The sequence below is a fragment of the Sturnira hondurensis genome, unplaced genomic scaffold (genome assembly GCF_014824575.4).
Source record: "Sturnira hondurensis isolate 20B ecotype Veracruz unplaced genomic scaffold, ASM1482457v3 Scaffold0022566, whole genome shotgun sequence".
Taxonomy (NCBI): Eukaryota; Metazoa; Chordata; class Mammalia; order Chiroptera; family Phyllostomidae; genus Sturnira; species Sturnira hondurensis.
This window is the reverse complement of record NW_028095197.1, coordinates 11,516,332-11,543,136: the sequence shown is the minus strand read 5'-3', so window position 1 is coordinate 11,543,136 and position 26,805 is coordinate 11,516,332. Positions and strand designations below refer to the sequence as shown.

Below are 26,805 nucleotides of genomic sequence, written 5' to 3'. Positions count from 1 at the left end.
TTTTTTTAACATTTTTTAAAATTTATTTTTAGAAGGGAAGGGGAGAGGGAGAGAAACAGTGTATGGTTGCCTCTTGCACACCCCCTGCTGGGAACTGGCCTGCAACCTGGGCATGTGCCCTGACTGGGACTTGAACTGCCACCCTTTAGTTCACAGGCCTGTGCTCAATCCACTGACCTACACCAGCCAAGGTGGCAAGTTCTTTGTGTTTTTTTTTGTTTTTTTTTTTTTTCACTTTATCTGAGCTTGTTTTCCTAGGCATAGAAATGGGACTGATAGTAACTCTTTTGGGTTTTGGTGACCATTAATGAGATCAGCCAAGTAAAGTTTTTAGTGTAGCTGACATTTCTCAATTATTCAACAAATTAGGAAATTTAGCAGGAATAAATTTGAGGCCAATTTCTAGTTAGTCCCTGGAGAGTACGAAGGAGAAAGGAAGTTGCAGCCTTCAGCTTTGTCTAGTGGTTGGTTCTCTGTGTTCAGTTGCATTATTTTTTTGGTGGGGGCAGTTATGATTCCACTGGTGTTTTTACTTTGGAAGAATCAGGGTTTTTTTTTTTGTATAGCTGTTTGATTTGGGGGCTATTAATTGGTATATGTAATAGTAATTCAGAAATAGTTGAGGGAAGGGCAGTTAAAAATTTGGATTACTCAGACTGGACAACCAACCTCCCTCCATATGGAAGACAATGACAGAAGCCGATTGACCCTGTACAAAGATGGAGAGACTCTAGAATGCCAGAGGAGGAATTCTGGAGTGTAGGGCTGGTGGGTAGTAAAATGGCATTAATCCCTAGCATTTGTGGGAGGGATCAAAACCCAACAGGAAACCATCATCACTTGTACTTACGGGTTTCGCTAGGAATTTTCACTGCCTGGAGTAATTCCAGTAAGGTTTCCCGTGGTGATTTACACATGGGATCCTGTTGCAGTGGCTCTGAGGTGTTGGATGTGGAAATCATTTAATTGCTCTTGTTTCTCCCTGCAGACACTGAAGAGTGGAGGTGCTCAGGAGCAGTGGCTCACGGACTTACATTACTGCTTCAACGTGTACGTTACTGGGCATCCTCAGGGGCCTGGCGTGTTGAATGCAGTGTACTAAAGAGGCACCACGGCACTTCCTGTTTAAAATTGTTTATTCACATCTAATTTTGAAGAGAGACTGATGTAATAAATGTCATTAAAGCTGAACTTTTAAAAAAGTTGTTTATGAACCTTCCTTTGCACCAAGGTAGGAAAATAGTGCAGGCTGGCTTCCTAGACTGGCGCGTGATATGTGGTAGTATATTTTACATTTCATAGGAACTATTTACAAAATTCGGAGTGATAACAGGGTTCTACCATTTACAAAAAAGTAGGCTAAATCTTTGTGATCCCATTAAAGCAAACCTCATTCTTTATGTTCTTAGCACCAGGTCATTCAGATAGCAGGAAGCAGTTTTTTGTTTTGTTTTGTTTGAGTGGTCGCTCTGATCCATGACGACATTGAGCTGCTCACTGTGGAGTTGGTACTTACAGAGGTTTTGTAGCCCTCAGTACAGGGGCATGACGTCAAGACCGTGGTACAGCTGTTTGGGATCTCCTATGCCCACGTGGTGGCTGGTTTGATTTGAGAGCAGGTCTCTCTAAGTGATTTTCGAACCCATCATAGTTCTTAAAAGATAACTGGCTATATATCATGATTTCTGATATATTCATTTTCCGAATTATGAAGTAATTTTAATTAGCAGACTGTAAAAAATCCAGAGGGTTAAGTTAACACTTTATTGTTTCCTGTCTCCTGCTGTGAAGACCAGGGTGTCAGTCATCTTAAGAAAATGGAAGCTGCCCCAGAAGTGCTTGTGAGCCTACCATGTCACTGTTTATGCCTGTCTGTATTCCTCCATTAGCTTTGTCCTTAGAAATGTGCAAAAACCCATAAGCCCCCAAACCCCCAATCACTAGTTGTCGTTTAAACCAGGTATTCTTAGCTGGAATGTGTGTAGCTACAGCATTTTCCTGTTGGTAGGAATGGGGTTTTGATAAGATTGCTCCCCTCTACAGGTCAGACAGAAAGTACAAGTGGAGTCTAAGGCCTGAACTGATCCCTGTGTGTAAACTGTGTGGTCTGTGCACCTGCCCAACTGCTTTCCTTGGTGTCCTGTGACAGCAGAACTGCCGTTCAGAGGGTGTAGCCCCAGCCTGTGGCCTTCAGAGGCTCATGTGAACTGTGATACTTGAGGAATCAACAGAGGAGAACAGAACAGCTATTGTGGTCCTACAGTTAATTTCTAAATGCATATGCTGGGTCACGATTCTGATCTAACACTTAAAACCAAAACCGTAATGTTGGAATAACAGGTTGTGGACTGTGTGATGAACCTGTTGCATTAGGTTCCAGAAAACAAAGTGACACGAGGGGGCTGCTGTAGGACAGGCCCCTCCCCCCCATTTAGGTTCTTCACTGAGGCAAAAAGGCCCAGGTTGCACCAGCTGGCTGGCAGAAACCCCAGCCCAGCAGCCTCCATGTTCTTCGTTTTCCTTAGGTTTTACTGTGGTTATAAGTTCTCCTTTCTAGCCACACCGACGGAGGTGAAGGCAGACATCTAGGCAGTTTTGTATAAACATAGTCTACCCTGGTCTTTATAGCGCAGGTTAAAATAGTTTCCAAACAATGTAGTGTACGAACAGAAAGAAATCAGACATTTTCTTTCGTTGTTACCACATTTTCAGGCCACCGAGGCCCCAGGCAGGGTACTGAAGTTTACCCAAGATGGGAAAGATAATCAGCAGAGAATTAGAACTCCCCACTAGCGGTTCCAGTTACCCCGGACACAGTCTTCCTCCATAGGCAGTCGAGACTTTGTTTTCTTTTTTGATTGAGCGGCTGGTTGCAGGTTGTAAGAAAAATTCTTGGCTCTTCCACTGTTCTCAAGGAGCTGTATACACTGCAAGTTGCTCACTGTTAAAAACAAATACCACATGGATATTCAGGTTAATTTTAATGCTGAAGGTAAGAGTTCATTGGTAAGGAAAAGGGGTTTAGTGGTGGACTGTACCTGGCATTAAATAAGGAGACGGCCAGTGTATTATAGAGACTGGAGGGTTTATCAGCCATGCGTGTTCCATCATCTTAAAGATACGTGGTACCTCTCAAGGAAGAACCTTGAGTGGGAGGGGTGGCTACAAACCTAGGCATCCAGCTGGCCTAGAACAATTGGCATGCCTTTCTGTGCATCTCTCCAATATAACAGTACAAACACATACATGCATTTACATACCTTTTAACTCCACGTACCACACACTTGTCTATAGTCCATTTTGGAAAACAGTTGTTCAAAAGCTATTCAGATGATAGGCTCATAGATGTATCAAACTTGAAATGGATTTTTTAGGCCTCGTCATGGCTTCGAAATTATAAAATTATAGGGCACCACAGTTGGAAAAATTAGTGGTGTACCCAACCCTCTGATTTAACAAGTCAGGATGTGGAGGCCCCAAATAGTTTAGAGACCTTGCTGAGGCTGTTCTGTTCCTTGTTGCTAACTTTCTATGGAGCAAAGAGGAACATGAAAGGTGAGTAGTTTTAAAAAGTTACAGATGTGTATCTTTTTCTCTCCTGGTTTTAATACTGTTACTTCAATAAAATTACTTTAAAGTGAACTACTGTTTTTGTAACTTGCATGTTTTTTGGCTGCCTTTACTGTTTCAAGTCTTGTTTTCATTTGCCTACCCCACTGTAGGTGGGAGGGAATATTCTGCATTCATACAAAGGGGTACCATTACTAGTAATCACTTAAGCCATGGTAACTATTCATCAGAATGGATTTTTTTAAAGGAACTCATTTTTTTTAAGAGCTGGACCCCCAAATTTAGGAGAGGTTATTTCATGTGCATGTACACACAGGTCATTGCTATGCTCCTGTTGTTTGTGTGTGGTTAGCAGGGGGGGTGGGGAAGACTAAAGACAGCAGGGACTGTTAAATTCTGAAAGCCTGTGGGTGCTGTTACTGCCACAGGCTTGCTTTCTGCCCCCTCATATGAGGAAATGGCTGACACAGCCACTCCCCACGTTGGAACGGCAGTCTGCGATCAGAAGTGTGTATGTCTGCAGTGTGCCAGACAGTCTCCTAAAGCTAAACAGAAAAGTTAGCAAAATCGGAAGTTCCTTAACCCTATGGGATTCCCAAAGCAAAAAATGAAATAATTAAGTTTGAAGACCAAAATTAATAATCCTTTTGGTTCAACCTGACATCTATGACTCTAAATTGCAGAAATGTATATGTACATTCAAGTCATGCTCATATGGAAATTATTTATAGAGATGTTTTCTGGATAAAACACAGGCTGCAGCTAAACCAGAGGTGTCAAATTCATTTCACCAGGGGCCACATCTGCCTTGCGGTTCCCTTCAAAGGGCCACATGTAATTGTAGGACTAGATACATGTAACTACCCCTTAACTAGGGGGAAGGAGCTCAGTGCTGCCGCCGGGTAGAAACAAGGAGCAGGGCCGGATTCAGCCCACTGGCCTTGTGTCTGCCACCTGTGAGCCAAAGTGTAGCTAGCTGCTCTCTTGCCCGTCTGCCTTACTCACTGGTTAATGGCTAATGGGGACGAGTGAGCCTAAGAAAACCTGTGTTCCTCCGAGTTGAGGCTTCGGAAAGATGCTCTTCGGTCCTTACCTGTTTTGAAGCCAGTATGAATTATACTTTTATACATATGAAGTCCTAAGAAACCGTTACGCGTATTTCGTTGGATTTTTTATTGTTCTTTAACTGGGAGTCCTTTCAAAACCTCTTATGCTGCTAACCACCATCTTTTAAGGTTTCTGGTAGTACTGGGGTTTTCTCAAGACAAGGTTTAAAAATGATTAATAATATTTGTCTAAATGCTCCTTCTTTGGTAGTTACATCTGTCAGTTCTTTTTTTGAAACTATTCTTAATTCACTCAAGTATAACAAGGGTTTTTTTTTTTTTTTTTACTAGAACTATGAGTCTTAATTCCTTTAAAAGTTTCCAGCTACCCCACCCACCATTCCTGGATCAACCTGCCTATATTACGTGCATTGCCTGACTTATTAAAGACTTGGCAGTAATTACTCTCCCCCTTCAGGTTTTCCCGTCAAAAACTAAATGAATGTTAAAGTTCGTGCTGACAGTCACTGTTCACCTCCCCAGCTGCACTCTGATCCTGCAGGGTGACTGGAGCCAGGGGGAGGGGTGCGTGTTGTCACAGCCTCCCATGGCAAACACTGGACCCGGCATTAACCGCTGACAGCGCTGAACTTATCACCCAAGTTGAATGCTGGTGTGAACGAAGGGCCCTCAGCAAAACACCTTTGTTTTGCAGCTGGAAAGAAAGTTCCCTGAGCTGCTGCTGTATGAGTGAAACTGCACAGTTGAGCCTGAGCAAGATACGCCATTAAATATTAATGTCTTCCCTGTGAGGAGGCCCTAATAGGCAAAAGCCAGAATTCATGGTTAAGAACCTTCCAGCCATTAGGAAGGAGGTGGAGGATCTTAATGTGAAACCAAAATGGAACAAGAATTCCCAAGGTATGACTGAGTAAGTCTTTTCACTTTGCCCTTTATGTGAACAAGTATGTTCAGGAGATCAGTAGCAGCTACCATTTACTGTTTCTGCTGGAGGTAATTTTAATAATAGCCTTGGTGATAAATAACTTGCCTCTTATGGAGACAGATGTTGACTGCAGTAATAATCCCTTGAAAGGAGCATGAAAAACAAGCCTATACCTGAAATCACGACCACTGGAAACCCGACAGTTAGCCTTGTTTGAGAGGATGAAACGGGAGAGGACGCGCTGCCAGCGTGGCCGCTGCCTCACCTGAGTTGAGATGCAGCACAGACTGGGCCTTTGAAGGTCTTGTGGGATGACGGGCTTTCCCTTCTTGAGAGCAACCTGAAATCAACCAATGATAACATTAAATATTAATCGTATTTGGTTGATTAATCAATGACCAATGGCAGCCGTGGCCTGCCCAAGTGCTGAATTCTTTGAATTAAATGAGGGCTTGGGAGCAAGTGTCAGCCAAGATGAATCAGGTGTGGTGTGGAAATGCCCTGCAGGCCCAGGGCCAAGTTCGGAGGCTTTGCTGCCTAGAGAGTCTCGAGATGCCTTGGCTCAACCTTTTTTTATTGTGCAGTTAGTGAGGCTTGTTCTCTGCTGAGTTTATTTTGATGGCCTCTTTCCCAAGCAGAAAAATGGTTTAATTTGCAGCACTTCATCTGCTAGACAAGTACTTACTGCAGTGCTTGGGTGAGGGGCATTCAACAGATAGGCAACCCTGTGAAGTCTGAGCACAGGAAAGGTCAAAGTGAGGCAGGCAGCACAGGCCTGTGCTCAGAGGCCTCCAAACTGGTGATGTACCGGGAAGACCAAGTAGGGGCCTGACGAGGCTGCAGCAAGGTGAGTCTCGGGTATGAAGCCCAGCAGAAAATCTCGTGGCTAGAAGGCGCTCTGGGTAGAGATGCCACATTGCCTCATCTCAAACCAAATCTGACCCAGAATTTCCCAAACGTGGTGCTGAGGTTCTCCTGATGACTGGTAGTATAACACAGTGCCCACATGGATGGAGGTTGGCCCAGTGCAGTGACATCCCGTTTCAGATTCTGATTCAATGGGGGAGCCTGCAAAGTACCAAGGGCCCGGAAGGACAGTTACCGTAGATCTGCTTGAGCACCGAGTGTCTGGTGGACCTTGTGCTTGAGCTGCTCTTGGATGGATTCTTGGAGGGCCTGCTTACTGTGATGGTCTTCGGGGGTTTTAGTTGCAGTTCCTTCCTCCAAACCTGGAGGAGCAGGGCCATGCACTCTCGGCCCCATCTGTCCGCATTCCTGGCTCCGTGCTGCGTCATATGCAGAAGGTGGGACAGGTGCTTCCTGAGCTGGTAGCTGGTGGGGTCAGACAAGGGGAGAAGCTGTAAGATCACAGTAGTGAGGAAACAAAGTGCCCTGAAGGTTCCTAGAAGGTGTAGGAATAGTATCTGTTGAAGTTGGGAGACGTTTGGGAGACATTTCAAGCTCCCATTCCTGCTTTGAGTGGCAGTACGCTGAATGTTGACTTCTGTGTTTTCCACCCAACAGTCCCTGAAGCAGGAATCAATGAGACGAGTCCTTACCCTCAACGTGGGACAGGCCAGTGTGTAAATAAATACGGTCTAGGAAGTACTGAGCAAGGAGCCAGGTGGCAAGAGACAGATGTGGGACTGATAATTTGCAGTGCTTTGCTGAGACTTCACAAAGCTGACATTTGTGCTGGTTTTCAAAGGCTGAGTAGGCGCTTAGCATTCGGAGAAGGGAATTCTGGGTGATAGAATTGGCACGAGTCAGAGGTATGGGCATTCGTACCGAAAGGCAGTAACGACGTGTATGAAGCATGTATATGTGCTGGGGGAAGGCGGTTGGAGCGCTGGGCTGCACTGGAAGAAGCTACCACGTGCTCAGGACCTGCTGCCTACCAGGCACTTTCCCTATCATTAAGCCTTGAACTAAGCCTGTTTCGAGTCTGATAAAAGCTGAGTTGTGGTGACATCACCAAAATGGTGACAAGTCACTCCTGACTTCACTCTCCCTCACCAAAAGAACAACCAGTAACTGTGGACAAGACACTACTGAGGAAGTCCTAAAAAACAGGATTTCTAGGGTCTAGAGGCTGAAGAACCCCCTGGACCACAGAGACCAAGACAGGACATTGAAAGGGTAAGGGGAGTCCCTACGTGAAGACAGCACTGCTGACCCCCCAGGCCAGCACAGCGCCACACTGGGCCTTTGGGCCTGCGGCTCCTCCATTAGGAAAAACCCCCGGTCCAGTCTTGCCCCACTGGGAATCTGATTGTGACACGGAAGAGGGCAGGGGCTTGCAACAACCAGCACAGGGATCCTTGCAGACTGAGTTCCTTCCTGCAGCATCCAAGCAGTGGTCCCCACCAGTGGCTCTGCTCACCTGTGGAGCCAAGATAGTGGCACAGTCTGATCAGGGAACTCAGCAGCACGTAGGTGTACCTGATTCAGTCCTTAAAGAAAGAGTGTTGCCGGCCTTGGGGCTTAGTCTGACCTCACCCAAGCAATGATAGTTCAACTCACTGCTGATTACATACTGCTCCTGGGCCCTGCCTGAGATCCTGGTCAGACCACCCAGAAGCTGCATAGCCCTGCAACATTCAGGCAGATCATCTGCAGAGCAAGGCCGATACTGCCATTTGGTCAGGGAACTTGGGGAGCAGGTTGGCTTGAATCAAGACTGCAAAGAGCCTTGCTGCCCCTTGGAGACCAGTTCTCTCACTCTGGCTGGGCAGGGAAAGTAATTTATAGCCCCAGCCAGAGGGACCTGCACAGCCCATCCAACAGCCCTTCTTACGGTGGTACTTGAACAAAGAGCACAGCCTGTGACTCTTGTCTGGCCAGGGTTACTCAGTGCACAGTCTTGCCTGATTTGAGCACCCCAGTGGTGAGCTCTGCAGGATGTGGGGCCTGCCCTTCCCTGCCAGGGCAGGAAAGCTAATTCCCAGCTCTGCCTGCTGCTAAGAATAGAACCCAGCCTCAACTGTCTGTAAGCCTGATCAGACAACCCATGTAAGTACAGAGCTCATCCTACAGTCTTGACTACACAGGGAGCCAAGCCAGTAGTCCTCTCCACTGTTCTTAGCTGGTGGCACCCCACCCCCACCCCCAGAACTTGGGCAGTAGCCCTGTCCAAAAAGAGATAGCAAGCCTCACCTGCCAAGAACTTAACCAGTAGACATGTCCAGAAACCCAACTAAGCTGACTGGTGAAGAACTGTCTCCACCAAACCAAATCTGCAGGAGGAAACTGCTTACCCAAATGTGCTGATACCAACTTAATGAATCAAGAATCATGAAAAATCAGGTAAACATGACACCATCAAAAGAAACTAGAAAAGCTCTGAAAACTGACCTTCAAGAAAGGGAGATCTGTGAGCTGGCAGAAGGAAATTCAGAATAATTTTCTTAAAGTTCAGTGAGCTACAAAGAATACAGACAACTAAACAAATTAGGAAAACAATGCATAAACAAAATGAGAAGTAATTCAACAAAAAAATAGACACAACTAGAAAAAAAAGCACTGAACAAATCCTAGAGCCAAAAAATATGACTGAACCGAAGAATTCAATAGAGTATTGAATTGAAACTGAAGAATTCAAAAGCAGACTTGACCATACAGACAAAAGAATCAGTGACCTAGAAGACAGGACATTTGTAATTACCCATTCAGAGGAACAAAAGGAATAAAAAAGTAAAAAGAAGCCTGCAGGACTTAAGGGACGCAATTAATAGACACAATATCAGCATTTGGGAATTCCTGGAAGGGAAGAAAAAGAAAAGAACAAAAAATATACTTAAAACAAATGGCTGCAAACTTCCCAAACCTGGGAAGAGAACTGGACATCCAGACTCATGAGGCCCAAAGAACCTCAGGTTGGACCTGAACAGCGTTACACTGAGACACATTGTGATTAAATTGTCAAAAGTCAAAGACAGAATTTTGAAAGCAACAAGAAAAAAAGAGAAGTTACAAAAGGGACTACTGGCAGGTCTCTCAACAGAAACTTCAGAAACCAGAATGAGATAGTATATGTGAAGTACTGAAAGGAAAAAAAAGGCTGTCAACCAAAAATTCTGTACCAGGCGAAGCTGTTCTTCACAAATTAAGGCGGGAGACAGGCTTCCCCGAACAAAGGAGAGAGCAGGGAGTTCATCACCACGACACCTGCCTTACAAGAAGGGAGTTCTTTACGTGGGAGTAAAAGGATGCTTATTAACATCATAAAAACATAAGGTCATGTGAAATTAACTGGTCATAATGAACAAATTGTCAAAGTTAGATTCTGTAGTAGAGTAATGGTGGTATGTAATTCACTTACAACTCTAGTTTAAAAGTTACAGAGGTAGGAAAATAACTAACTACAATAATCTGTTACTGCATATACAGTATAAAAATGTCTAAGCAGTAATATCAATAACTTAAAATGTGAAGAAGCGGGGGGAGAAGTGAAAGTGTGAAGTTTAGGGATGCCTATCAAAGATAAACTGCTACCATTTCAAAGGAGGGCATTATAATCTTAAGGTATTTTCTATATGCCCCACGGTAAACACAAGGGAAAAACCTGTCCTAGTTACACAAAAGAACATAAAGAAGTCAAAGCACACCAATGACAAAAGCATGAAAGAAAAACAGTTAAAATGGAAATGAGTCCTTGCCAATCCATTATTATCTTAATCAATTATTATCTTAATCATAAGTGGATTAAATTCTCCAACCAAAAGACACACAGAATGGCTGATTGGATTAAAAAAACATAGGGGGACCCCAAAACCCCACTTATTTATTTAAAAATATGTATTTACTCTTAAAAGTTCAAACTTTAATCAACTTCAAAGTACCCTCCATTTGAGGCAATACACCTATGGAGACTTTTTTCCAACTGCTCAGAACAATTTTTTTTTTTAAAATGGGCTTTATTTTTTTTTAATTTTATTTATTTATTTATCTTTCGAGGGGAAGGAGAGAGGGACAGAGACATCGATGTATGGTTGCCTTTCATGTGTGCATCCCCTGCTGGGAGTTGGCCTGCAGGGAACTGGCCTGCAACTCAGGCATGTGCCCTGACTGGGAATCGAACCACGATCCTCTGGTTTGCAGGCCTGTGCTCAATCCACTGAGCTACGCCAGCCAGGGCTGCACAGAACAATTTTTGAACTCATTGATTTTGATGCCTTTTAGTGCTTCTGCTGTTTTTTTGTGTTTGTTTGTTTGTTTCACTTCTTCCACATCAGCAAGACACTTCCCTGTGAGGGCTTTTTTAATCCAGGGCAACAGAAAATTGCTCAGGGTGAGGTGGAGTGAATAGGGAGGGTGGGGCATGGGGGCCATGCCATTTTTGGTCAAAAACTGCTGAACACTCAGCACGGAGTGGGCAGTGGGCTCGTAAATCACCCGTCATGAAATGAGCAAATGTGTTTTGTGTCTTCAAAAAGAACTGACTGAAGCTGAATTCAGCCTCTCACAATGAGGCCAGCTGGTACTGATACAGATGGGTTCCCGGAAGACTCACCCAGCAGGGGGAGCCTGTACTACAGGGAGCCCACTCTCCAGAAGATGATTCCAGTTTTTGGGGGGGTCCCCCTTGTGGGCTGAAAATGAAGGAATGGAAAAAGATATTTCAAGCAAATGGCAACCCCTCAAAAATATTAGTGGTAGCGCTACACTTACAGCAGACAAAACAGACTTTAAAGTTAGTAAAAATTAACCCCTTCATCACAGTGTTAGGCTATGAAGAAGATATGACAATTTAAAATATGCACTCAATATGAGAGCATCTAAACGTATAAAACAATAATTAACAGTGTTAACAGAAGAAATAAACAGCAAAACAGTAACAGCTGGGGATTTTAATGCTCTACTCTCAACTGGATCAATCATCCAGACACAGAATCCGTCACTCTGAACAACACTGTAGACCACATGGACCTAAAAGTTACACAGAACATTCTATCTGACCACAGCAGTAGACGAATTCTCAAGCACACATGGAACATTTTCTAGCATATGCCCTGTGTTAGGCCACAAATATATTGCCAAATCCAAGAAGACCGAAATCTTACCTGGTATCTTCTCTGACCATAATGGTATGAAACTAGAAATCAATAAAAGGAAAATAACATGGAAGTTAAGCAGCAGTCTCCTAAATAATCAATGCATCAAAGAAGAAATTAAAGGGAAAAATTTTTAAAGTATCTTGAGACAGAAACAACATATCCTAAGTTCTGAAATGCAGCAATTTTAAAACAAATTATTGATTAATTTTTTAGAGAGAGAAAGAGAAAGAAACATTGATTTGTTGTTCCACTTATTTATGTATTCCTTGGTTGATTACTTTGGGTGCCCTGACTGGGGATTCAAACTGGCAAATGTGGCCTATTGGGACGATGCTGTAACCAACTGAGCTACCCAGCCAGGGCCCAGTGAAAGCAGTTCTGGGAGGGCGGGGGTTGATAGCAATAAATGCCTACATTAAGGAACAAGAAAAATCTCAAACAACTGAACTGTATAACTTAATGAACTAGAAAAAAAATAAGGTGATCTCAAAGTTAGCAGAAGGAAGAAAATAATAAAGATTAGAGTAGAAATAAATGAAATAGGGAACAAGAAAATTATAGAGATGATTAATGAAACTAAGAGTTGCTTCTTTTGAAAAGATAAAATTGATAAACTATTAACTAGACTAACTAGGGAAAAAAGAGAAGATCCAAATCAACAAAATTATAAATGAAAAAGCAGACACTACAACTAATACTACAGAAACACAAAGAATCTTAAGAAGTTACTATACACAACCACATGCTAACAATCTGGACAACCCGGAAGAAACAGAAAACTTCTTAGAAGCGTACAACTTACCAAGACTAAGGAAGAAAGAGAATCTGAAAGGACCAATAATGAGTAAGATACTGAATAAATAATCAAAAGTCTCCCAGTGAAGAAAAGCCCTGGACCAAATGGCTTCATTGATCAATCTTATCAGACATTTAAAGAAGAATTAATTCCAGTCCTTCTCAAATTCTTCCAGAAATTCACAGAAGAAAGAACTGTTCCAAACTCACTTCATGGGGCCAGCATTACCCTGATACCAAATCCAGAAATGGACACTGCAAGAAATCTATGAGCCAGTACCCCTGATGAATATAGATGCAAAAATTCTCAATGAAATACTAGCAAACTAAATCCAGCACATTAACGGGCTAATTTCCCATGATCAAGTGGGATTTATCCCTGGGATTCAAGGATGGATCTACATAAGTCAATCAATGTGAAGTATCACATTAATAGAATGAAGGGGAAAAATCATGATCATCTCAAAAGATGCAGAAAAACCATTTGACAAAGTTCAACCTCTGTTCATGATAAAAATCCCTTAACAAATTAGGTGTACACAGAATGTATGTCAACATAAAAAGGCCATATATGAGAAGTCCACAGTTAACGTCATACTCAATGTTGAAAGGCTGAAACATTTCCCTTCAAGATCAGGAGAAGACAAGGATGCCCTTGTCATCACTTCTATCCGACATAGTGCTGGAAGTCCTACCAGACAATCGACCAATTAGATCAGTGGCATCGAAATTGGAAAGGGAGGTGTAAACCTGTCTCTGCAGGTGACATGATTTTATATACAGAAGTCCTAAAGATGCCACAAAAAACCTCTTAGATCTAATCGGCAAATGTAGTAAATTTGCAGGATACAAAACTAACAGAAAAATCAGTAGCACTTCCATACATTAAGAACAAATTATCTGAAAAAGAAAAGGATCCCATTTACAATTGCATCAAAACCAGTAAAATACTGATGAATACTTGTAAATTAACCAAGGAGGTGAAGAATCCCCAGGACATTCATGAAAAAAATCAAAGAAGACACAGGTAACTGGAAAGATTTCTATCCTGTGTTTATGGACTGGAAGAATTAATATTATTACAACGTCCACACTACCCAAAGCAATAGATTCAATGCAATTCCTAGCAAGATCCCAATGGCATTTTCTTTTTACAGAAATAGAACACATCCTAAAATCTGTATAAACCACAAAGACCCTGGATAGCCAAAATAATCCTGAGAAAGAACAACAAAATGGGAGGCATCATATTTCCTAACTTCAAGAAATATAAAGCTATAGTAATCAAAACAGTATGGTACTGGTAATATAAACACACAGACCAATGGAACTGAATGGAAAACCCAGAAACCATGCCTGTACAGTCAACCAATATTTAACAAAGGAGTCAAAAATACTCAATGGAGAAAGTCAGTCTCTGATAAACAGTGTTGGGAAAATTGGATATTCACATGTAAAAGAATGAAATTGGATCCTTATTTTATACCACTCACAAAAAAATTAATTTGAGATGGATTAAAGACCTAAATGTAAGACTGGAAACCATAAAACTCCTAGAAGAAAATACAGGGAGAAAAACTCCTTGACATGGGTATTGGTGATGATTTTTTGGATATGAGACCGAAAGTACCAGCAACAAAATTTAAAAGTAAGCAAGTGGGACCCCATCAGATCACAAGGCTTCTGCACAGCAAAAGAAACGACCAACCAAGTGAAAGGGCAGCCTCTGGAATGGGAAAAATCATTTGCAAACCACGTATTTGAGAAGGGGTTAATATCCAAAACATGTGAAGACATTTGAAGAGTAAAAAAAACACCCACAAATAATCCAATGAAAAAATGGGCAAAGCACCTACATAGACATTTTTTAAAATCCTCACCTGAGGACACTTTTTTATTTGTTTTAGAGAGAGAGAAAAACATCCATCAGTTGGCTCCTGGATCAGAGATTGAACCTGCAATCTAGGTATGTCCCCGACTGAGAATGGAACCTACAACCTTTCGGTTATAGGACAACACTCCAACTAACTGAGCCACACTGGCCAAGGCTGAGTAAACATTTTTTCCAAAGAAGATATATGAATGGACAACAGGTATGTGAAAATATGCTCAACATCATCAGTCGTTGTGAAAATGCAAATCAAAACTATACGATACCAGTTACACCTTTGAGAATACAGTCACCAAAGAGATGAGGTAACAAGTGTTGGGGAGGACATGGGGAAAAGGGAACCCCTATTCACTGTCGGTGGGAGTGTATAAACTGGTGCAGCTGCTATGGAAAACAGTACAGAGGTTCCTCAAAAAATTAAAAATACAACTACCATACAATCCAACATTTCCATGTCTGGGTATGTAACTGAAGAAATTAAAACCTTGTTGAAGAGATTATGTACACCCCAAAGTTCAAAGCAGCATTACAATAGCCAAGTGACGGAAATCACCAAAGTGTCCACCAACACATGAATAGAGAAAAAATTGTGATACAGACAATGAGACGTTATTCAGCTATAAAAAAGAAGGAAATCCTGCCATTTGTGGCAATGTGGATGAAACTTTAGGACGTTATGCTAAGTGAAATAAATTAGATAAAGATAAATAATGTCTCACATGTGAAATGTTAAAAAAAAAAACTCAGAAAAAGAGATCAGACCTGTGGCTATCAGAGGCAGGGTGCGGAGGGAGGGGAAATTGGGTGAAGGTGGTCAAAATGTATGGACTTCTAGTTATAAGATAAATAAGTAGTAAGGATGTAATAACATAATATGATAACTACAATACATAACATGGTAACAATGCTTTCTGGTCTATATGAAAGTTGTTAAGAGAGTAAATCTGAAGAGTTCTCATCACAAAGAAATAAATCCTTTTCCCATTTAAAAAATCTATGAGATGATGGATGTAACTAAAATTATTGTGATAATCATTTTACAATATATGTAAGTCAAGTCATGGTGTGCACCTTGAACTCATGCAGTGCAGATGTCCATCATGTCAGTAAAGCTGGGCTGAGGGAGACTGCGTACCTTGTAGAAGGCCACACAGCTACTCAGGAGAGACCAACATTCAAACTCAGTGCTGTCTCGTCCAAAAGCCAAATATGGCTAAGGACATTGCTCTGTACTCTGTTCTTGATGAGTACCCATATTGCTTCTTAAGAATAGCGGCAAAGGGGCCTTGTCAGAGTGGCTCAGTTGGTTGGAGCATCATCCGGCACACCAAAAGGTTTGGGGTTCAATCCCTGGTGAGGGCACATACCTAGGTAGCAAGTCTGATCCATGCTTGGGGTCCTGTGGGAGGCAACCAGTCAATGTTTCTCTCTCCCTCTCCATTTCCCTCTCTCTAAAATCAATAGGTATATTCTCGAGCAGGGATTAAAAAACAGTTGCAAATGTAGGAGCTGTACTTCACTAAGAGATCATTCTGCTGGAGGGTGGGACCTGGGGCGGGACAGGCCAGGGCATGTGGGTGACGGCTGTATTTACGTGCAGTGTGCCCAGTGTTTCATTGTTAGTGTTCATCCCACATGCGCTCCCACGCTTCTCATTGAACACAGCTGTTTTGTAGCCGTGCAAGGAAAGCCGCACCAGTTTCCACTACGTGTAGCTGACTGACTACTCCAGCTGTGCCTACAGGGTGCCGCGGAGGGCAGCAGGCCCCACGCCCGACTTTATGGTGCACCCACGGGAGTCGCCTTCCTGGGTCTGCGGAAAGCTCCTTGCTGCGCCTGGTGTACCCCCTCCCTCCTGCCCTAAAAGGCTGATTTCAATCAAACTACAAGATTCTTCCTTTCTCCGCCTGGAGGGACAAACCGTGCATCCTTCCACAGAAGGTGCACCCCCTCCCAAAGACCTGACTTCGGAGAAAGGCTGGAGTTAAGGGCGGCACTGATCCACAGTTCAGTTTCTGTTTGAGATGCCAAGTGCCTCCCACCCCCTCTGCTCTCCCGGCAGAGAGCTCGCAGGGAAGCCCAGGTGTTGGCTGAAGCGGTAATTGCTCCGGCTCTCAGGGGGCACAGCTCCCACAGACTCTACTCCGGTACGGAGACTGAGTCTTTGTCTGGCGGTCCTGGGGGTCCCCATGCTCCAGGAGACCTTGCACTCCTGTGTGTTGAGAAACCCAACTGCCCACTCGCCCTCTGGGCCCTGGGCTCACGGTGCAGCCTATCTGTCCTCATTGCTCCCCTCAGCGCCCGTGGGTGGGTGGGGGGGGGGGACAAGCGCCAACAGGAAGGTGGCTTACTTGAGTTTGGTGAGAAGGAACCCTTTTGTATGGTGACTGCTCTCGGCCACAGCAGCCTTCCAGCCCACTTCAGCTCCCCCAGTGTCTGGTTTCAACCTTTCCAACAGTCAAGTCCTGACTGGCAATCTAACTCCCGCTTTGGGACTAAGCTTCATCTCCTCTGGGCCCCGAGGGTCACTGCCCTCCTGGTCCCCACACACCTTCCCGTCTGCCATTCTCCCTCCCCCAGGGGTCTCCCCAAGCAACAGCCTGCCCAGGCGGTGCACCCTGTTCCCGAGCCCGCCCCTCGGTGCGCCTCAGGTCTGGCCTCAGACACCACACACTGGCCCAGGACAGCACTGTGGGCTCCTGTGCTTAGTATGGAAGATGCATAGGGCTACGGAGAATCAATAAAAGAATTTTCACTGTCACCAGACATTGCAACTTCCCACAAAGTGCACCTTCCCAGAAGCCTTTTGGGAGTCGGTGTCCCAGGTCTCAGCACTGCACCAGGGTATGGCCAGAGGGGCCTCTCCAGGTGGGCACGCAGACTATGAGCCCACTGTTCTTGGGGACAATGACTGAAAGCTCATTTGCTGCTATGGACACTTACTGACAGGGCCCGTCAGCTCCTGACTCTTCAAAGGAGACAGAGAACACTGACGGAAGGCCTTTCAGCGGGGAGCAGCTGTGGGCCTGACGTGGTGGAGCGCACAGCTTGCCGAGACCCCGGGCCTCAGCTGTAACGCCTCATCAGAAGTTCTGCTGGGACAGCAGCCAGCGCACGCCCTGGCAGGGCGTCCGGGGAGGGGAGCAAGGGCCCATCCCGTCTGTGGCTTCGGACGCGGACCACCTCAGCTCAAGGCCAGTGCTGGCACTTACGAGCTCTGTAACCTACTGGGTGGATGAGCCTTGCTGTGCTTCAGTCTCCTCATCTGGGGAATGGGGGCAAGAAGAGGACAGCCCTCGGGGTTAGTGTGAGGACTAAAGGAGTTCATTCTACGTGTAAAACTACTTGGGTGCAGTGTCTGGCACTCGAGCCCCGTGAGTGCCAACTACTGGCACCAACAGAAACCACAAAGTCCCCTGTAAGGTGGAGTGTCAGCGCCCTCCAGGCAGCCCTCCCTCTCCCACTTGCTCTGAGGCCACGAGCCCCAGGCCTGCCTCGGCCTCTGGTATCTTGACCACAGCAAACACTGCCTTTACTGAAAGCCTGGGGGAAGGCCCTTGGGCTGGAGTCAGACACAGCTTCAGGGGCTAGATCTGCACCACTAGGACAAAGTGTGTGTCCTCCCCAGAACCATATGCTCATCTGAGAAATGGGGATGCTCATCCCTATCATGCTGGCTACCAGGTATGAGATGACCTTGTCAATGCCCAAGCCCTGGGACAGACGTGGAAGACGCACCAGAGGCCGTGCAAGCAAGGGCTCTGGGCTGCACCGTCGTTGGCAAACCTGCCCCTGAGGGCCCCCCCCAACCCCGGCCTGGACCTCACGAGAACCGCCCTCTCCCACTACCCCCCCTCCGTCTTCTGCTGATGGTGGGCGCTCTCCAGCCCTTTTATCTCTGTACAGGGGCGTTGGTATGTGGTGCACCTGTGCGCACAGTGACTGGCTGGCTTTGTTCCCCATCAACCTTCCTCTCTCTGGAGACGGAGGCCACGTGGCTCCCACCTGTGGGCGCCCGTGCAGCTGGCCAGCACTGCAGTGCAGCCCACAGTGTGAAGATACGTATGAGATGCGTAAGAGCTGCAGCCAAGGCCCCCCCCAGGCCCCCCACAAGTGCCCCCTGGAGGTATCTGGCTCCGCATTGCAGGAAACCTCCGCCTCCCCTCTCAGCACCTGCCCCACATTCGGAGGGTGAGCAAAGCTTACACAGGTTTCTGTAATCAATTTCAGTCACTCAGTCCACCCTGTCCAGACCCTGGTTTAGGTGTTTGGGGTATGACTCATTCTTGGATAGTAAAGAAGAAAAATAAAATAGCTTATGTGTGTAGGGCTTTAGAATTTATGAAGCACACATTATCTCATTCTGCGTACAGCCTGTCGTATAAACAGGACAGGTGCAGACACTGTTAAACCCCATTTTCCAGGTGAGGAAACTGTGGGTCAGGGAGGCCAAGTGATTCGCCCAGATGACCTGTTAGAGCTTCACCTGAAACCCAGGCTTCCTGCTTCCACACCGAGGGCTTTTTTCTTTATACCAGGCAATCCTGGGTGCTATCCCATCTTTCTTGGCAAAAGCACCTTTTAAGCAGTTGACCCAGTGTACATCACTAGGATCTACACGGGTGAATTTTGTGGGTAGGCTCAATTACACTGGCCTTGTCACGCCAGTGCATGGAATTCACCAGAAAACACAGGAGAGCACAGGGGGGGTCGTGTCAGGGGGGTCGTGCGGCGGCACCCCAACTCCTCACCTTCTCCAGGCCCGCTGGATGACTGCTGCCGCCCTGTTCTTCCTTCGGAACAGCTCTTTCCTGCTTCTTTCTCTCTGGATTATCTGCAGCCGCAGCTCTACGGGGAGCAGGTCGATATTCACGCTCTGCCCAGCGAGGGCGAGGGGGGCCGGCTGAGTCTCCTTAGATGTCTGCGCACCCTCAGACGGGGTGGATATGCCCAACTTCCTGACCCCTGACCTCAGCACCTCTGTCCCCGGTGGCAAACCCGAGAGGCTCTCTCCTTCGAGCTTGTCCTGCGTGACTTTGTTTCTCGGTGTCCGATGGTGGAGAGGATTCTGCCCGGCATGGAGCACCTCCCCCTTGGCACTGCCAGGCCGGCTGGAACCGGCTGGCGAGCGCCTCCCTCCTCTGAGCTCTTGAACGCGCCTTTTCTGGGAGGCACATTTGGCCTTGGGCGCTGCGTCGGGCCACCTGCTGGACTTCCGGTGACCGTCCTGCTGTGGAAGGCCTGTGGCTGCCCAGCCGGGGTCCTCTCCTTTCCCAACAGGTCCAGCCACCGTGATGCAGGAGGGCTGCTTCGAGAGGCCCTTCCCCTTGTCACAGCTTCGCTCGCCAAACGTCTCGCCTCTGGACATGTCAACAGAGGTGACTCCCAGGGACCTGTTTGCATCAGCGCCTTCACTGGGGCTGAAGTGGACACAGGCAGATCGGCCTTTAGGATGCTCTCTGGCGGTTTCTTGGGGAAACAAGGAAAAGAAGGAAGAATATTTATTGTTCAAAACGTGCATGACAGGGCAAGTCTGCCTGTTTATGGACATAAAAGATTCGGTCCCGTCCTACAGCATTACCATGATAGTGGTGATTATTAGAAAAACATCTTAACTTCTATTTCTAGCAAGAGTAGGTTTTATAACCTGAAAGCCTTCCAACTACAAGTACCTAGAAGTGCTGGTGAAAACACAGTAAACATCCTTTTAAAATCTCCAAAGTGCCTTCAAGAAAATAAAGGCAATCACTGGGGGCCCAGAAGAAAGAGCAAACTGAAGTCAGAGCGGTCGATGTGCGAGCTGACCTAGGCGGCTGGTGGGGGTGCAGTGGCCATCGGCTGGTCTCACTACACACCTGGCTGTGGCCTGACGTCCAGACAAGAACAGAGGGTGAGGACTTGCAGGGAGAAAGGGAACTAAGACTGAGCCCCCGCGTGAAGCCTGGAGTCTGCGGTGGGATGCCGTTGGGAAATAATAGTCCAGATAAAAGATCTGCTTGCCAGCACTGGGAGGTGACAAGGACATTTGTCTCGCACAGGTTTGGTGTTCACTGATTTTCAACTGATAGAAAAAACAGATATGAAAACTGGCCTCCAGATGTGGTATCACAGAAGCGGATGATTCGTGGGAGCGAACATGAGGCTGCTTCAGTGCGTCCTGCCCTTGCTGTGGCTGCGCAGAGGGGGCTTCTGGACACAGCACCACACTCCGGAACGGCACCATGCGCACGGGGGCACCCTACCCTTGGTGGCAGTTAACAGATACGACAGCAAACTTCGATCAGTAAGAACCACGGCTAGTAGAACACTGTGTGCGTGTGCACACCCCAGGGATTAAACAGACGAAACTTAAAATATGAGGAAAGAATAGATATTTCCGAAACAGAACTAAACGGAACTTCTAAAATGAAAACTTTGCTCTTAATGTAAAAAGCAGTGAAGGAGCTTCTGTTGCTGTATTGGCAGGTCTGAGGCATGCTCACCACTGAGGAAAACAGGAAAGTCCAACGAAATATTACACGCCACCTGTTTTTTAAAACAATTCGTGAGCATTTGCAATGACAGCTGGCATACTGTATCACATGTTTCATTAGTCTCAGGCGTGGCACGTAATGACTCGCTATCCATGCAGCTTGTGAAGCCCTCGCCCGCATGCGCCGACGCCCCTGGGCAGCACGCACCTGTCACCGTGGTTCTGCCTGTGCTCCACGTCCCCGGGACTTCGAGAGCTGCCATGGGCACTTCTCCCTTCCTTTCCTGCTTTCAACCAGCCCCAGCCCCTCCCCTCTGGGAACTATGAAAATGTTCTCTGTATTTATGAGTTTATGTGTCGTTTGTTTATTATGTTTTTTAGATTCTCTATATAAGTGAGATCACATGATATTTGCCGTTCTCTGACTGATGCATTTCACTGAACATAATGCCCTCTAGGTCCACTCATGCTGTTGCAGAGCCAAGATTTCTTTATTTTTTATGACAGAGGAATATTCCATTGTATATATGTACTGCGTCTTATTTATCCATTTGTCGCTCGCTGGGCACTTAGGTTGCTTCCATATCTTGGCCATTGTAAATAACGCTGTGATGAACTTCAGGGTGCACGTGTCTTTTTGAATTAGTGTTTTGGGTTTCTCTGGATAAATACCCAGAGGTAGAATTGCTGGGTCATAGAGTAGTTCTACTACTAATTTTTTGAGGACCCTCCATACTGTTTTCCACAGTGGCTGCACTAATTTACAATCCCACCAACACTGCAGGAGAGTTCCCTTCTCTCCACATCCTCACCAACACTTACAAACCACCTGTTTGAAGGCACCAAAGCCTAACAAAGCAGGAAAAAAGGAAGCTGAGATCCAGGAGCATCCGGACCCCAACAGAGCCGAGTAAGGCGTTTGGAGGCACGCATGTATCCCCAGAGGAATCAGCACCCCCGAGGTTTGGAGGACCAGAGACTCCTGAGAAGCATTCTCCTTGGCTGGGACCATGGGAGGTCATGTGTTCGGAGAGGAGCTGCACTGGCTGAAATTCGATATGGCCACTACATCACGGGGTCTAGTGAATGCACGCTGAATGACTGGCTGAGTGGGCATGTAACGAAACACCACGCACCCTGACACACTGTTGCTGAAAGTGGGTTACGTGGTAGAGTCTGGACAGGTCTGTGGCCATTCACGTGTACTTTGCTGTGATTGTTCTTGCCTAGATCAGCGGTGTGGTTTAATAACAGTACTGTTACAGCTCATGGTCTGCAACATGTATGCTACATTTTTAATTTCCACTTGTAACTGCTCTGCAGGGTAGAGAGTAGGCCCCCATTTCATAGCTAAGAAAACTGAGGGTTAGAGAGATAGACTGACTTGTCCCAACCCTGAAGTAGGTGACCAGGGGATTCCAGAGACCCTTTCTGGAGGTCCATGAGGCCACAACTACTTTCATAATAACACCAAGACAAGATCCATCTTCTCCACGTTGTTGGCATTTGCCCTCGACTTCTGGCGGGTCGTCGCCACTGCCTAACTGGCGAGAATGGCTCAGTGCACTTCATATGCCGAATCCCTGCCTGCTCCGTGGGAGTCTGGGGTCTTGGTAGACGCGCATGCGAAGCAGAGGGTGCCTGCATGACGGACCCCTGATGGAAAGAAACCCTGGAGTCCTAGGCTGAGGTGGCGGTTCTGGTGGAAACATGTCGTCAAGGTGGTTGTTAAAACCACTCGGCGTCCTGTGTGACCCCACTAAGAGAGGACCCCTGGGAGTTCGCCCCTGGTTCCCTCCAGACTTTCTTCCAGGTGCCCGTTCCCTGGCTGGCTTTGCTCTACACCTTCGTGTTACAATGAATCACGGCCACGCCCACAACTGTGTGCTGCACCTTGCATGTCCTCCTAGCAAATCACTGAGCCTGGGTGCTTCTGCGCACCCCACACACTCAACAAACTCTAGATGGAAGTCACTCCAAAACCCATGCAGAGACACATCACAGTAACCTCCTGAAAACTAAAGATAAAGAAAAAAATCTCGAAAGCAGCTGGAGAGAGATGAAATGTTACCTAGAAACCTGTCCAGGGAACGCCCATTTGAATGGCAGTGAGTTTCCCATCCGACACCACGAGGGGCAGAAGGACGCGGCTCAGGCATTTCCAAGTGCTAAGGAACTGCCAACTCTGCATCTGGGTTAGCCAGTCCTCAGGGATGGAACAAAACTGAACTAGCACGCCAGACAGAGACCGACTCATGGATGGAGAACAGATGACAGCCAGTGGGCAGTGTGGGTTAGGGGGTGAAGGGATAGAGCCCAAAGGAGAAAGGCCTCATGGGCCTGGACGACAGTGTGGTGACTGCTGGGAGGCAGGGGGTATCAGGGGACTAAATGGTAATGGAAAAAAGATAAAGACTATCTATTTAAAAAATAACACAAATAAAAATAAAAGCATTCTTAACAATTTTGTTGGGAGTAGACCTACCTTTAAATAGGCGAAAGAAAGTTCTTCAAACAGAAAGGAAATGTTAAGAGAAGGAATTTGAGCACCAGGAAGAAAGACAAAAACAACAGAAAAAATACAGGTACACAAAATGGTCTATCCTTTTCCTCGTGAGTTGTATAATTTGATGGTTGAAACAAAAATTATAAAACCATCTGATACCATGCAAAGATGTTTAGAAGTGGGGAAGGTACAGGTGCTTAAACGGAAGTGAGGGCTCTGCATCTCACTCACGGTGGTAAGACGCTGACGCCACCAGACTCTTGTAAGTCGCTAATGACTGTTGTGACACTCAGAGCAACCACTACAGAACCTACAGATGTACTCAAAATCCCTATCAATCAACCAAGATGGAACCCTAAAAGATGTGTGAGTAACCTGCAGGAAGGGAAGAAGAGAGAAACAGGAATGAGAATCAGAGGAAAGAAATAGAAAATAAATAATAAAATAGCAGACTTGAGTGTTGGCACAGTTACCTTAAATGTAAATGGTCTAAATCAGAAGGGCCCGCCGGCCATGGGCTGGCACCGGGTAACAAAGGCAACACACCTACCGTTTGGCTTTCTGGGGTCTGGTCCCTGGAAGCCTGGGGAAAGATGCTGCTCCTTCTGGGGGGCTTTGCTTGAAGACCCTCTGCCTGGAGACCCTCTGCAGGTTCTCTGCTCAGGGCTCTGGGCTGTGTCACTGGTGGGAGGCGGGGTGCTGGGGCCCCGGCTCTGCCTGTGGTGCTCGGCCTGGGCGCTGGGCAGACAGGGAAGGGCTTGGGGCTTGCAGGAGTCGGGACTCAGCCTTCCCTTCTGCTGTTCTGCTTCTCTTCGCTTGTTTTCTTCCTCTCGCTTCCTGAAGCAAAGCCAAGGAGGAAGAGGAAAAAATTAAAAGAGTGTTACCCACCCAAGCGTTCCGGAGTGAGATTTAAACTTTAGGAGCAGCTGCATGTTACGGGAGGGATCTGGGAATTCACATTGACAGCAGTCTTTTCTCAGGCTTTACAGCTCGTAAGACGGAGCTGAAAGACCCTGCCAGGGCAGCCTGTGAGGCACCACGATGGAGGCATCTGTGAGCTGTGGGAGACACTGCACAGCGTCAGGCGAGTGTCCCCAGGCCCTCTCTCCCATCCCAGACAGCGCATCGGAATACAACTGAGAATGGCGATCACAAGGAACCCTTTCATTTTCTACTAAAAAGACCATTGGCACCGGTTCAATTCCCAGCCAGGGCACACGGCTGCGTTGTGGGCCAGGTTGGGGGTGTGTAAGAAGCAACCGATCTATGTTTCTCTCTATCATTGATGTTTCTCTCCCTCCCTTCCCCTCTCTCTAAAAATAAATTTTAAAAAATGTTTTTACAGAGCCCTGGCTGGTGTAGCTCAGTGGATTGAGCGCAGGCCTGAGAACCATACGATTGAGGTTCAATTCCCAGTCAGGGCACAAGCCTGGGTTGCAGGCCAGTTCCCAGGAGGGGATGCACCAGAGGCAACCATACATTGATGTTTCTCTCCCTCTCTCCTTCCCCTCTAAAGATAAATAAATAAAATCTTTAAAAAAATGTTTGTACAAAAGACCACTGGCAGATCTTAATGATTATATGAAAAATTACAAAAACCTCACAGCTGATTATGACACACTTGTGAGTTGCAACCCTCCGTCGAGATCTCTCATTAGTCAAACCGACTCTTTTTGTGGACAAGGTCCTGAGGGCAGGATGATTTTTAAGTCTTTGGAGTAAAATTCACAAACACCCCAGACAATGTCCAGTGTGGAAGAACCGGGCCCTGTTTTGCCTTTTCTGGTCTCTGAACGGCAGGCGTTCAAAACACACAACACGCCCAGCTGGTTCGGTCACTGCACAGGAGGGGAATCTGGCAGCCCCGTAAAGGGTCAGTTAAAGCGGATGTTTAGGGGTGGGTACAGAGAAGCCAGCACGGGGGAGTCGGAGAACTCTCCTGGTCCTGCCTCTGCCAATGACTGCAAAATGCCCTCGAGGGAGTCACCTTCCCGTGGAAGGCTTGGTCCCCTCCGCCCCAAGTCCAGCACCCACATGACAGCCTGCGACCCTGAACTGATTCAGGGGTCTGTTTGGGACCCAGACATCCTCGTAAAATCGGGGACAACTTTTGCAATGAGACAGAGAGATTTCTTTGATCCAAGTAGCTGGTATCGGAGTCCCTCTCAGAAGGGGGCCTTGTTTAGACACGTTAGTAAGTCTGGGGTCAGGACTGGGGGCTGGTGGAGGTGGGACCCTCAGGGCCCCAGGGTGACTGGCTCCAAGGCTCCAGAGGAGAGGGCTGCTCTGTCATGACACAAAGAATTTGTCTGTAGCTCCTGACAGGGAGGGAGGCGATGAGAGAGACAGAGAGAGAGAGAGAGAGAAGGGAGGAGGGAGAAAGAGAAGAAGAGAGGCTGGGTATGCAGAGAGCAAGGGCCAGGGCACAGACACACTGCCCACGGTGGGGTGACAGAAAGGGACTTTGGACCTGTGCTCCTCACACTCTAATGAACCGAACCTCCTGCTCTCTTGCCACCATCAGATTCGGATTTAGCAAGCCTGGGCTGGGGCTCACAGTTCTGCATTTCTAACCAGAACCACAGTTCCTCTGACCGCACCTGGAGCACAAGGCTAACATCACATGAATGTCTCACACAGTCTGTCTATACCATTATGGGATGGGAAGTGTTATTCTTCCCAATGGCACCAACTTTTGGTAAGGTCCACCATGTTCACACTTGCTTTTCATAAGCCCCCGATAAACTGCAGAGGGAAGGTAACCAGACACAGAGCAAGAGCTGCAGAACAGACCCCACACCCCCAAGAAGTCCTAGAATTCAGATTTCCACAGATTGGAATTTGAAGCCAAGCTTATTCAGATCTCAAGGGACAGGGAAGACCCAGATGGTAGCTCTCTGGGTCTTTGACATAAAGCCTGTCAACTGAACTTGCCCTGCTAGAAGGTCCTTCTTCCTGCGGCAAAGCCCCGGATCTGGGGTCCAAGCCTGATTATCTATCTAATGGTTCCCACCGAGTCCCCTCCCAGAGCAAGTGGCTGATGGTCCTGTGTTTATTTGATTCTGGTTCACTGCGTGCTTTGCCAGCTGCTCACACTCCGTGTGTGCGCCGCAGTTGGCGGGCGAGCTGGGCAGCCCGTCACCACGGGAGCCTGAGACTCACGCTGCTGCCAGCAGGTGCCATTTTGGTGGGATGGGTCTGGGACAGGAAGGTGGGGGCATCTGGAGGGTGACGTGTTGCTAACTGATCTAACAGCCTCGTTCCTGACAGGCAGACGGAGAACTGCTCTTTTACTTGCACTGACTGAAAGAACGGCTCTGAGAGGATACTGGTCCTTCAAAAAGACACTGGCACGTGGCTGTCGGGCTTGGCATCTACACGGGTCTCACTGCCATTAAGGGGGCCGTGAGGTGACAAATTAGACTTTGTTATGTGAGCAGTCATCTCTTTCTCTTAGGAATGCAAACAGCTTTCCTTTCCAATTCCAAGAAGCCACACACAATCAGCCCCTGGGCAAACCTTG

General features: G+C 46.7%; 2 protein-coding genes across 4 annotated transcripts in view; one reads left to right on the top strand and one right to left on the bottom strand.

The window, feature by feature from the left end:
* TEX10 (testis expressed 10) overlaps window positions 1–1,723 on the top strand; it is a 45,709-nt gene extending 43,986 nt beyond the window's left edge. The window contains exon 15 of the mRNA XM_037035790.1: window positions 989–1,723. Coding sequence (XP_036891685.1) covers window positions 989–1,102 — 114 coding nt within the window. The 3' untranslated portion in view covers window positions 1,103–1,723. The remainder of the gene's footprint in view (window positions 1–988) is intronic.
* An 827-nt stretch (window positions 1,724–2,550) lies between these two features.
* INVS (inversin) overlaps window positions 2,551–26,805 on the bottom strand; it is a 128,180-nt gene continuing 103,925 nt past the window's right edge. For all 3 annotated transcript variants that reach the window (XM_037035787.1, XM_037035786.1, XM_037035788.1), the window contains 5 exons: window positions 23,833–24,119; window positions 19,056–19,773; window positions 6,665–6,894; window positions 5,828–5,902; window positions 2,551–2,941 (listed from right to left, as the gene is read on the bottom strand). In XM_037035787.1, the coding sequence (XP_036891682.1) occupies window positions 2,790–2,941; window positions 5,828–5,902; window positions 6,665–6,894; window positions 19,056–19,773; window positions 23,833–24,119 (1,462 nt within the window). In that variant the 3' untranslated portion in view covers window positions 2,551–2,789. The remainder of the gene's footprint in view (window positions 2,942–5,827; window positions 5,903–6,664; window positions 6,895–19,055; window positions 19,774–23,832; window positions 24,120–26,805) is intronic.